This window comes from Salmo salar, chromosome 06, assembly GCF_965601325.2.
Source record: "Salmo salar chromosome 06, fSalSal1, whole genome shotgun sequence".
Taxonomy (NCBI): Eukaryota; Metazoa; Chordata; class Actinopteri; order Salmoniformes; family Salmonidae; genus Salmo; species Salmo salar.
The window spans coordinates 10880897-10894125 of NC_138296.1; the positions used below are offsets into that span (position 1 = coordinate 10880897).

Here is a 13229-nt window from a genome sequence, read left to right on the forward strand (position 1 = left end):
AAAGTCTTCAATAGGAAATGGCCATGAACACTGAAGTCTGTCTGTGGGCGTTCTAGGTTGGTTTTGTCCTTGATGATTTGGTTTGTTTAAATATATATATTCACTTCACACACACGTGTGTGCACGCACGCACGCACGCACACACACACACACACACACACACACAGCACACACACACACACACACACACACACACACACACACACACACACACACACACACACACACACACACACACACACACACACACACACACACACACACACACACAACGCGATGTTCCAAGGAATACAACTTTTAATCACACACAAAAAAGGGGGTTTATAATTCAACAGCCTGAGGACATAATAAAGACTGTAAATTGCACTTCTACATTTTCATAAAAACAAAATAAATCACAAATAAAAAGCAGGCTTTTAATGTATACATTTCTTTCATAAGAAACATCTTCAAAACTGTACATGAAGCTTTTCACAAAGCAGTTGGATCCTCTGTTTCAGAAATGTTCATCGTTCACATCTTCTACACATCAGTTCCAGAGAGGGTCTGCTACATTAGAAACCTCACATCGTCTGACTGTTGATGTACGTCTCAGAGAATGGAAGTCTGAGAACATTCCAATGGAACGTCAATGGAACAGTTTTAGAACATTCCAGAACGGTCTTAGGACATTCTGGAACAGGCTATGAACATTCCACAACAACAACAATGTTGGCTTTGAGAAATTAGTCCAACAGTCGCAATGCTGCTTGGCAACATTCAGGAGCACCAGAGCAGGAAGACAGTAGGATCAGAAGGTATCTGTGTGTTGGCCAGTCTGTCTGTCCATCTGTCTGTCTGCCCCCCTCTCAGTTAGTGTCCACGTTAGGCTCAGACCTGGGTCTGCTGTCCATTCCGGAAGAGGCCTGTTGTTGTGGGTGTGGCCAGGTAGCTCCCTGACACTCAGTCTGTGTCCACATGACAGGGGTTAGTCCCACTCTGCTCTGCCTCCTGGTACAGTCTGAGGAAGTCCTTGTATCTTGGGGCACACCCCATCCAGGCCTCCCCGAACCTTACGCTCCCCGTGAACAGGAAGTCTCCGTCCCCCTTCCCCGGGCCGGGCCTCACCCCACACTGCCTGGGCATCCTCACCCTGCCTGTCCACCTCCTCACTCTCACTCCCCCTGACACAAACACCTGAGTCTTCTGTCTGTACAGGCGGCTTATCGCCACGGTGACCGACAACTGCTCCGCCTCCTGCTCCACCCCCTGGATGGTGCCCCTCCCCACTGCAGAGAGGAGAGGAGAGTGATAATATATGTTAGAATACTACAGTACAGTATACTGATACAGTATAACAAATACTACAGCACAGTATACTTATAAAGTATAACAAATACTACAGTATACTGATACAGTATAACAAATACTACAGTACAGTATACTGATACAGTATAACAAATTCTACAGTACAGTATACTAATACAGTATAACAAATTCTACAGTACAGTATACTGATACAGTATAACAAATACTACAGCACAGTATACTTATAAAGTATAAAAAAATACTACAGTATACTGATACAGTATAACAAATACTACAGTACAGTATACTGATACAGTATAACAAATTCTACAGTACAGTATAACAAATAGTACAGTACAGTATACAGATACAGTATAAAGTATAACAAATACTACAGTACAATACAAACTCTGCCATAACCACAAGAGTAACATTTCACATGTAATGGTTAAAGTTTGTAACGTTGTGTGCGACCCAACCAAATGCACATAGAAATATGAATTATAGATCTCTCATTCTCATTGAAAGCAAGTGTAATAAGCAGTAGATCAGTTAGCAACCAGAAAACTGTCATTTTAACCTACTGTACCTTTAATAAGTATACATAAAAGGATGCATAAAGGGTTTGTAAATTGTTCTTACCAAAGTCGCTGGTGCAGACTGCTAACAGCACCTCAGCATCACTGCAGGGCTGACAGGGAGCTGTGGAGAGAGAAGAGACAGAGAAGGATGAGTCCCGGGACAAAAGACAGAGAGAGAGAGAAAGAAGAGATGAGCTGCAGGACAAAAGACAGACAGTTCTACCAGGGATCAAAGTGAGGCCTTCATTATTTAATGTCATACAACCCTATCAAAAAGTAGCCATCAACTCTAGCACTTAACTTCCAACTACTTCAAAAAACAGTCACACAGCAGGTCATTGAAGACACGTGCCGCACACGCACAGGAAGTGGGCTGTGGCCCGTAGGGAGGCACGTGCTGTAATTCATTTCAGCTCTCCCAGATGGTTGCTTATTTACCCAGCAGCCCAGGCAGAACAGGCAGGCCAACAGGGAGGCAGTAGGACGGGAGTCTCCTGTCATGGACTATGACTTTACACCAATCAGAGAGGACCTGGTCCTGTCTGTCTTCCTGTCTGTCTGTCTGTCTGTCTGTCTGTCTGTCTGTCTGTCTGTCTGTCTGTCTGTCTGTCTGTCTGTCTGTCTGTCTGTCTGTCTGTCTGTCTGTCTGTCTGTCTGTCTGTCTGTCTGTCTGTCTGTCTGTCTGTCTGTCTGAGGTACAGGACAGGGGCTACTCATTAAACAGGCCTAGTGCTGGGGGGGATGTGTGGGGTAGGGGGAGGATGGGGGAGGTGAGGGGGAGGACGGGGTGTGAGGGGGAGGGAGGATGGGGAGGTAGGATGGGGGAAGTGAGGGGAGAACAGGTGTGAGGGGGAGGTGGCTGCCCCAGGAGGCACCTCACAGGCTACAGAACCCCCCCCCCCCCAACACACCCTGCCTGACACTCCAAAACCAATGACAACCAGATGCCCAGGATGAGGAAAGACAAGGCTAAGCTGACCTGGTCTGGCTGGCTGGCTGGCTGGCTGGCTGCACATGGTGTCTTTCTACAAGGTCCACTGGGAACAGACGTTTACGATTGTTGACCTCATGTACACATGGTTGTAGGCCTGGTTTTGACCTCATGTAAACATGGTTGTAGACCTGGTTTTGACCTCATGTAAACATGGTTATAGGCCTGGTTTTGACCTCATGTAAACATGGTTGTAGACCTGGTTTTGACCTCATGTAAACATGGTTATAGGCCTGGTTTTGACCTCATGTAAACATTTGTTATATGCCTGGTTTTGACCTCATGTAAACATGGTTATAGGCCTGGTTTTGACCTCATGTAAACATTGTTATATGCCTGGTTGTGACCTCATGTAAACATGGTTATAGACCTGGTTGTCGACCTCATGTAAACATGGTTATAGGCCTGGTTTCGACCTCATGTAAACATGGTTATAGGCCTGGTTTTGACCTCATGTAAACATGGTTATAGACCTGATTGTGACCTCATGTAAACATGGTTATAGACCTGGTTGTGACCTCATGTAAACATGGTTATAGGCCTGGTTTTGACCTCATGTAAACATGGTTATAGACCTGGTTGTGACCTCATGTAAACATGGTTACAGGCCTGGTTTTGACCTCATGTAAACATGGTTATAGGCCTGGTTTTGACCTCATGTAAACATGGTTATGACCGGGGACCCGCTGGCAGGCCGGTTGTGACCTCATGTAAACATGGTTATAGACCTGGTTGTCGACCTCATGTAAACATGGTTATAGGCCTGGTTTCGACCTCATGTAAACATGGTTATAGACCTGATTGTGACCTCATGTAAACATGGTTATAGACCTGGTTGTGACCTCATGTAAACATGGTTATAGGCCTGGTTGTGACCTCATGTAAACATGGTTATAGACCTGGTTGTGACCTCATGTAAACATGGTTACAGGCCTGGTTTTGACCTCATGTAAACATGGTTATAGGCCTGGTTTTGACCTCATGTAAACATGGTTATAGACCTGGTTGTGACCTCATGTAAACATGGTTATAGACCTGGTTGTGACCTCATGTAAACATGGTTATAGACCTGGTTGTCGACCTCATGTAAACATGGTTATAGACCTGGTTGTGACCTCATGTAAACATGGTTATAGGCCTGGTTGTGACCTCATGTAAACATGGTTATAGGCCTGGTTGTGACCTCATGTAAACATGGTTATAGACCTGGTTGTGACCTCATGTAAACATGGTTATAGACCTGGTTGTGACCTCATGTAAACATGGTTATAGGCCTGGTTGTCGACCTCATGTAAACATGGTTATAGACCTGGTTGTGACCTCATGTAAACATGGTTATAGACCTGGTTGTGACCTCATGTAAACATGGTTATAGACCTGGTTTCGACCTCATGTAAACATGGTTATAGACCTGGTTGTGACCTCATGTAAACATGGTTATAGGCCTGGTTTCGACCTCATGTAAACAAAACGGAAAGAGAAAGGGAGCGTTTAGAGTGTGGGGTAGTGGTCCGGTTATCCACAATGCTGGCTGACTGGCTGGCTGGCTGACTGGCTGGCTGGCTAGCTGACTAGCTGGCTGACTGTGTATTCTGTCTGTTAGCCCAGGCGGACTGAACACTTCCTCTCTCTCACAGGGCTGAGAACAACTCTCTATTCAAACAGTCCAGTGAAATAATATCAAGGAGACATTCTAATTCAAGGATTCACATGAACAGATATATCTGTTACATTCAGATATAAAAATGGTAACACTTTATACAACACTTTACATACTGGATAAAAACTAATGATTAGCAGTCTTTAAAGTACTTACAAGCCCTATATAAAGTAGACCTTGGTGTTACTGAGACGAGAGCCCCATCTCTACAGCCCTGCGCTGCTCTGCCACCTCTGACCTGTCCACAAACCACTTACAGAGACCATGACCCTGAGGCATGTTTCCAGACAGCGAGATTATTTTTTAGACAGGTTTGTCTGAAGTCCAGATTGAGGTCACTGAGGAGGGGGTGAGGGGAGGGTGAGTTGAAGAGGGGTTGAGGGGAGGGTGAGGAGGGGTCAGAGGTTACCCAGCCACAGGCTCAGGGGCTTAGGAACAGCTGGAGAGGAGGGTGACATCAGAGTACCGACCTCACCCCCCTCGTCCCCAGAGCAACGAGTAGGGAGCAGGGCCTTTAATGAGAGGATTGAGACTGCCACCATAGCATCAGAGAACCTCTAGGATATGGTGCACCACAGGCTCCAAACCCTGACCCTGGGATCTATCCCAAATGGCACCCTATTCCCTTTATACTGCACTACTTTTACCAGGCCCTTAGGGGATAGGTTGCCATTTGCAAGGCAGCTCCAGTTGTTGCAGCTAGGTGCTCTCCTCTCTCTCTCTGGTCTCTCGCTCTCTCTGGTCTCTCTCTGGTCTCTCTCTCTCTCTCTCTGGTCTCTCTCGCTCTCTGGTCTCTCTCTGGTCTCCCTCTCTCTCTGGTCTCCCTCTCTCTCTCTGGTCTCTCTCTGGTCTCCCTCTCTCTCTCTGGTCTCCTCTCTCTCTCTGGTCTCCTTCTCTCTCTCTCTGGTATCCCTCTCTCTCTCTCTGGTATCCCTCTCTCTCTCTCTGGTATCCCTCTCTCTCTCTCTCTGGTATCCCTCTCTCTCTCTGGTATCCTTCTCTCTCTCTCTGGTATCCTTCTCTCTTTGGTATCCTTCTCTCTCTCTGGTATCCCTCTCTCTCTCTCTGGTATCCCTCTCTCTCTCTCTGGTATCCTTCTCTCTCTCTCTGGCATCCTTCTCTCTCTCTGGTCTCCTTCTCTCTCTCTCTCTGGTATCCTTCTCTCTCTCTCTGGCATCCTTCTCTCTCTCTGGTATCCTTCTCTCTCTCTGGTATCCTTCTCTCTCTCTGGTCTCCTTCTCTCTCTCTCTGGTATCCTTCTCTCTCTCTGGTATCCTTCTCTCTCTCTGGTCTCCTTCTCTCTCTCTCTGGTATCCTTCTCTCTCTCTGGTATCCTTCTCTCTCTCTGGCATCCTTCTCTCTCTCTGGTATCCTTCTCTCTCTCTGGTCTCCTTCTCTCTCTCTGGTATCCTTCTCTCTCTCTGGTATCCTTCTCTCTCTCTGGTATCCTTCTCTCTCTCTCTGGTATCCTTCTCTCTCTCTGGTGTCCTTCTCTCTCTCTGGTCTCCTTCTCTCTCTCTCTCTGGTATCCCTCTCTCTCTCTCTCTGGTATCCCTCTCTCTCTGGTATCCTTCTCTCTCTCTCTCTGGCCCCCCCCGGATCCCCCTCTCTCTCTGGTACCCCCTCCCGTCCTCTCTCTCTCTGGTATCCTTCTCTCTCTCTCTGGTATCCTTCTCTCTCTCCTGGTATCCTTCTCTCTCTCTCTCTGGCATCCTTCTCTCTCTCTGGTATCCCTCTCTCTCTCTCTGGTATCCTTTTCTCTCTCTGGTATCCTTCTCTCTCTCTCTGGTATCCTTCTCTCTCTCTCTGGTATCCTTCTCTCTCTCTCTGGTATCCTTCTCTCTCTCTGGTATCCTTCTCTCTCTCTCTCTGGTATCCTTCTCTCTCTCTCTCTGGCATCCTTCTCTCTCTCTGGTATCCTCCTCTCTCTCTCTGGTATCCCTCTCTCTCTCTGGTATCCTTCTCTCTCTCTGGCATCCTTCTCTCTCTCTCTGGTATCCCTCTCTCTCTCTCTGGTATCCCTCTCTCTCTCTGGTATCCTCTCTCTCTCTCTCTGGTATCCTTCTCTCTCTCTCTGGTATCCTTCTCTCTCTCTCTGGTATCCTTCTCTCGCTCTCTGGTATCCTTCTCTCTCTCTCTGGTCTCCTTCTCTCGCTCTCTGGTATCCTCTCTCTCTCTCTCTGGTATCCTCTCTCTCTCTCTGGTATCCTCTCTCTCTCTCTCTGGTATCCTTCTCTCTCTCTCTGGTATCCTTCTCTCGCTCTCTGGTATCCTTCTCTCTCTCTCTGGTATCCTTCTCTCGCTCTCTGGTATCCTTCTCTCTCTCTCTGGTATCCCTCTCTCTCTCTCTGGTATCCCTCTCTCTCTGGTATCCTTCTCTCTCTCTGGTATCCCTCTCTCTCTCTGGTATCCCCCTCTCGCTCTGGTATCCTCCTCTCGCTCTCTGGTATCCTCTCTCTCTCTCTGGTATCCTTCTCTCTCTCTCTGGTATCCTTCTCTCTCTCTCTGGTATCCTTCTCTCGCTCTCTGGTATCCTCTCTCTCTCTCTGGTATCCTTCTCTCTCTCTGGTATCCTTCTCTCTCTCTCTGGTATCCTTCTCTCTCTCTGGTATCCTTCTCTCTCTCTCTGGTATCCTCCTCTCGCTCTCTGGTATCCTTCTCTCTCTCTGGTATCCTTCTCTCTCTCTCTGGTATCCTCCTCTCGCTCTCTGGTATCCTTCTCTCTCTCTCTGGTATCCTTCTCTCTCTCTGGTATCCTTCTCTCTCTCTGGCATCCTTCTCTCTCTCTCTGGTATCCCTCTCTCTCTCTCTGGTATCCTTCTCTCTCTCTGGTATCCTTCTCTCTCTCTGGCATCCTTCTCTCTCTCTCTGGTATCCCTCTCTCTCGCTCTGGTATCCTCCTCTCGCTCTCTGGTATCCTCTCTCTCTCTCTCTGGTATCCTTCTCTCTCTCTGGTATCCCTCTCTCTCTCTCTGGTATCCTTCTCTCTCTCTGGTATCCTTCTCTCTCTCTGGTATCCTTCTCTCTCTCTCTGGTATCCTCTCTCTCTCTCTGGTATCCTTCTCTCTCTCTCTGGTATCCTTCTCTCTCTCTCTGGTACCCCCCCTCCGGTTCCTCTCTCTCTCTGGTATCCCTCCTCTCTGGCCCCCTCTCTGGTATCCTTCTCTCTCTCTCTGGTACCCCCTCCTGGCTCCTCTCTCTCTCTCTGGTACCTCCTCTCCTCTCGGCCCCCCCTCTCTGGTATCCTTCTCTCTCTCTCTGGCCCCCCCTGGCACCCCCCTCTCGGTCCTCCTCTCTCTCTCTGGTATCCTCCTCTCTCTCTCTGGTATCCTTCTCTCTCTCTCTGGTCGGGGCTCAGATGTCAGACATGAAACGTTGCCACAGGAATGGCCTGGCATGATCTGAGTCGGAGTCAGCTTTCTCAACCCAGCCAAACACACGCTGTACTGCTCCCATCACAACCACTTCACAGAGAGGGGATGGAGGGATGGGAAGAGCGGTGGAGGGAAGGAGAGGGGGAGATGGTGTCCCCAGCTGCAACATCTGGTCCCAGATGCATTCTCCTCTGATGGAGGGCAACTCAGCAATACCACCCCTCTCTGATCACAACCACTACAGTAGGACGGTGGAAGAGAGGGGAGACAGGACGCATAGATGAAGGGAAGAGGAATGAAATACAAGAGTAGACAGTGGGAGAAATATAGATGTAGGAAAGATATATAGAGAGAGAGAAGGCAGTGAAAGAGAGGAGGCAGAGAAAAGGGAGAAAGCGTGAGGAATAAAGTTCCTTCTCTCAACATCTGGTGTGAGATACATTCCAGAGAGATGGAGAGAGCAACTCAATCCCAGCAGAGCAGGTCTGACAGAGACAACTGGAAAGAAGTGGAGAAAAACAAACAGGGAGAGAGAGACAGAGAGAGAGACAGAGAGTGAGAGAGAGAGAAGGAAACCAGAGAGAGAGCGAGAGAGAGAGACAGAGAGAGAGAAGGAGACCAGAGAGAGAGCGAGATAGAGACAGAGGAGACCAGAGAGAGAGCGAGAGACAGAGAGGAGACCAGAGAGAGAGAGAGAGAGAGACAGAGAGACAGAGAGAGAGAGACAGAGAGAAGGCGACCAGAGAGGGAGACCAGAGAGAGAGAGAGAGAGAGACAGAGAGAGAGAGAGACACAGAGAGAGAGAGAGAGAGAGAGAAGACCAGAGAGAGAGCGAGAGACAGAGAGAGAGAAGGAGACCAGAGAGAGAACGAGAGACAGAGAGAGAGGAGACCAGAGAGAGAGAGAGAGAGAGAGACAGAGAGAGAGAAGGAGACAGAGAGAGAGGAGACTAGAGAGAGAGAGATAGACAGAGAGAGAGAGACAGAGAGAGAGAAGAAGAAGGAGACCAGAGAGAGAGAGAGAGACAGAGAGAGAGAAGGAGACAGAGAGAGAGCGAGAGACAGAGAGAGAGAAGGAGACAGAGAGAGAGAAGGAGACAGAGAGAGAGGAGACTAGAGAGAGAGAGAGAGAGACAGAGAGAGAGAAGGAGACAGAGAGAGAGGAGACTAGAGAGAGAGAGATAGACAGAGAGAGAGAGAGAGACAGAGAGAGAGAAGAAGAAGGAGACCAGAGAGAGAGAGAGAGAGAGACAGAGAGAGAGAAGGAGACAGAGAGAGAGCGAGAGAGAGACAGAGAGAGAGAGACAGAGAGAGGAGACCAGAGAGAGACAGAGAGAGAAGGAGACCAGAGAGAGAGAGAGAGAGAGAGAGACAGAGAGAGAGAAGGAGACAGAGAGAGAGAGGAGACAGAGAGAGAGGAGACTAGAGAGAGAGAGAGAGAGACAGAGAGAGAGAAGGAGACAGAGAGAGAGGAGACTAGATAGAGAGAGAGATAGACAGAGAGAGAGAGACAGAGAGAGAGGAGACTAGAGAGAGAGAGAGAGACAGAGAGAGAGAAGGAGACAGAGAGAGAGGAGACTAGAGAGAGAGAGAGATAGACAGAGAGAGAGAGACAGAGAGAGAGAAGAAGAAGGAGACCAGAGAGAGAGGAGACTAGAGAGGGAGACCAGAGAGGGAGACCAGAGAGAGAGAGAGACAGAGAGCGAGAGAGAGAGAGACAGAGAGAGAGAGAGGAGAGCGAGAGACAGAGAGAGAAAGAGACAGAGAGAGAGAAGGAGACCAGAGAGCGAGAGAAAACAGAGCCAAACAAGTGCAATCAGATCACCAAGCCCTCCAGACCCTGCTGCCGAGTCGACGACAAGACCCCGGGCTCCCCCCTCCCTCCCTCTCCCCCTGGGCTAGGGACCTGTCGCCACATCGCACCACAAGCTCATACCACAGAAGCACAGAGCGCAGGAAACCAAGCTGGTCATAACAACCCTGAGCGTTAGACTACTATATTAGAACCTGGACCCAGAAGCACGACATTAAGCCCAACCTGAGCCAACTACACTATCTACAACCATTAGACCACTGTGTTAGATCCCCTACATTAAGACCAACTACACTATCTACAACCATTAGACCACTGTGTTAGATCCCCTACATTAAGACCAACTACACTATCTACAACCATTAGACCACTGTGTTAGATCCCCTACATGAAGACCAACCTGAGCCAACTACACTGTCTAGAACCATTAGACCACTGTGTTAGATCCCCTACATTAAGACCAACTACACTATCTACAACCATTAGACCACTGTGTTAGATCCCCTACATTAAGACCAACTACACTATCTACAACCATTAGACCACTGTGTTAGATCCCCTACATTAAGACCAACTACACTATCTACAACCATTAGACCACTGTGTTAGATCCCCTACATTAAGACCAACTACACTATCTACAACCATTAGACCACTGTGTTAGATCCCCTACATTAAGACCAACTACACTATCTACAACCATTAGACCACTGTGTTAGATCCCCTACATTAAGACCAACTACACTATCTACAACCATTAGACCACTGTGTTAGATCCCCTACATTAGGTCCTGACTGTTTATCAGTCTCTATCTGCCCGTTGTGCCAGCTGGTTATGCAGGATATGAACATGTGACCCCAGAAAGCAGTAGAAACAGATGTGAGGTAGATAGAACTCATACGACTCCTTAGTGTGGAAGAAAAGACCAGTCTCTCTGGTCTGGATCTCCTCCCAGCCAGGAGTCATGCAGGGTTGGCAGGTACACAGCATGACGAAAACACGCCTCTGTTTTTAGAGTGAGGCCCTCTCCGTTTGACTGTAGCCCTCTATACAGACAGACCAGGGTACTGTAGGGAGTCAGTGGTTCGCTATGAAACACTCCCCCCAAGTCAACTCACAGCCATGATACACCAGCTTCATAAGACTGACTTGTGGGAAGGGAACTGCGAAATGTCAACATAGAATTGTCAGCGTAACATAATATTACAAAAAACAACACTGAGATTCAGACTTTCTTCAGTGGAAAGATAAATAAACTGAAGATTGAATATCAAAAATGATTTGGAATAGTTATTCTTGTAAATACAGATCTACAAATGGAGATGTTTTCACCAGCAGATGGCTGCATTCAGTACAGAACTACGTCCTGACTACAGACACTAAGACAAATGGAGATGTTTTCACCAGCAGATGGCTGCATTCAGTACAGAACTACGTCCTGACTACAGACACTAAGACAAAGAAAACCACTTCCTAGTCAGTCAATTAAACTGTCAGCTGAATGGCCAGTTGACTCTCTGATCGACCTCCGTCTGGATAATTCACCTGGAATAGTCAGGATATGGTGCCTAATGTCATTGAAACAAAACTTAAAGGGATAGGTCACCAAAATGACAACATTAGTTAGATGGTTCCTTTCCTTGAACGTAGTCTCTGGGCCAACCAGGAGAGTCTGATCCACTGTTAGGATTTGTCTACTTAGCCACTGCCATCAACTGCCATCAAAGGGGAAGTTGAGGATTTTACACCTTGATGCTAGCTGGTTCCTCACTCTGAAAGTAGTCTGTGGACCAGGAGAAACTAGCATCCATGGTTCAGTTGTCTGTCATCAGCCACTACAAACTTCAGTTAACTTTAGCCAAAGAGTTTCTAAACCCAGAGGAGCAACATCGCAAGACTTCCGGGCATGCTTGTGAAACAGACCAAACAGACCAGGTTTGGGGTTTGGGGTTCGAGAAGTCAATGAGAAGTTCATTTTGTGGTTTTGTTTCTCTAAATCTAAAGGCACAACCTAGACTGGATACAATGTCTTAAATAGTTGAACATGTTATTACTCCAACGTTGTGAAAGTGACAAACTGACACACTTTCATTGGTCAAAAACAACTTTATATCAAAGGAGTGCCTAGATAGTTTGTGTGTGTGTTGGTATTGATATGTAGGCTGTGTGTGTTGGTATTGATATGTAGGCTGTGTGTGTTGGTATTGATATGTAGGCTGTGTGTGTTGGTATTGATATGTAGGCCGTGTGTATTGGTATTGATATGTAGGCTGTGTGTATTGGTATTGATATGTAGGCTGTGTGTATTGGTATTGATATGTAGGCTGTGTGTGTTGGTATTGATATGTAGGCTGTGTGTGTTGGTATTGATATGTAGGCTGTGTGTGTTGGTATTGATATGTAGGCTGTGTGTGTTGGTATTGATATGTAGGCTGTGTGTATTGGTATTGATATGTAGGCTGTGTGTATTGGTATTGATATGTAGGCTGTGTGTGTTGGTATTGATATGTAGGCTGTGTGTGTTGGTATTGATATGTAGGCTGTGTGTATTGGTATTGATATGTAGGCTGTGTGTATTGGTATTGATATGTAGGCTGTGTGTGTTGGTATTGATATGTAGGCTGTGTGTATTGATATGTAGGCTGTGTGTGTTGGTATTGATATGTAGGCTGTGTGTATTGGTATTGATATGTAGGCTGTGTGTATTGGTATTGATATGTAGGCTGTGTGTATTGGTATTGATATGTAGGCTGTGTGTGTTGTTATTGATATGTAGGCTGTGTGTATTGGTATTGATATGTAGGCTGTGTGTATTGGTATTGATATGTAGGCTGTGTGTGTTGGTATTGATATGTAGGCTGTGTGTATTGGTATTGATATGTAGGCTGTGTGTATTGGTATTGATATGTAGGCTGTGTGTATTGGTATGTAGGCTGTGTGTATTGGTATTGATATGTAGGCTGTGTGTGTTGGTATTGATATGTAGGCTGTGTGTGTTGGTATTGATATGTAGGCTGTGTGTATTGGTATTGATATGTAGGCTGTGTGTGTTGGTATGTAGGCTGTGTGTATTGGTATTGATATGTAGGCTGTGTGTGTTGGTATTGATATGTAGGCTGTGTGTGTTGGTATTGATATGTAGGCTGTGTGTATTGGTATTGATATGTAGGCTGTGTGTATTGGTATTGATATGTAGGCTGTGTGTGTTGGTATTGATATGTAGGCTGTGTGTATTGGTATTGATATGTAGGCTGTGTGTATTGGTATTGATATGTAGGCTGTGTGTATTGGTATTGATATGTAGGCTGTGTGTGTTGGTATGTAGGCTGTGTGTATTGGTATGTAGGCTGTGTGTATTGGTATTGATATGTAGGCTGTGTGTGTTGGTATGTAGGCTGTGTGTATTGGTATGTAGGCTGTGTGTATTGGTATTGATATGTAGGCTGTGTGTGTTGGTATTGATATGTAGGCTGTGTGTATTGGTATTGATATGTAGGCTGTGTGTATTGGTATTGATATGTAG

At 46.7% G+C, this 13229-nt stretch overlaps 1 protein-coding gene across 1 annotated transcript in view; it reads right to left on the bottom strand.

Annotated features, from left to right (window-relative positions):
- Positions 1-279: 279 nt before the first annotated feature.
- Positions 280-13229, bottom strand: part of LOC106606275 (meteorin-like protein) — a 29787-nt gene continuing 16837 nt past the window's right edge. Inside the window, exons 3-4 of the mRNA XM_045719714.2 lie at positions 1930-1989; positions 280-1268 (exon numbers count right to left, since the gene is read on the bottom strand). Coding sequence (XP_045575670.2) covers positions 943-1268; positions 1930-1989 — 386 coding nt within the window. The 3' untranslated portion in view covers positions 280-942. The remainder of the gene's footprint in view (positions 1269-1929; positions 1990-13229) is intronic.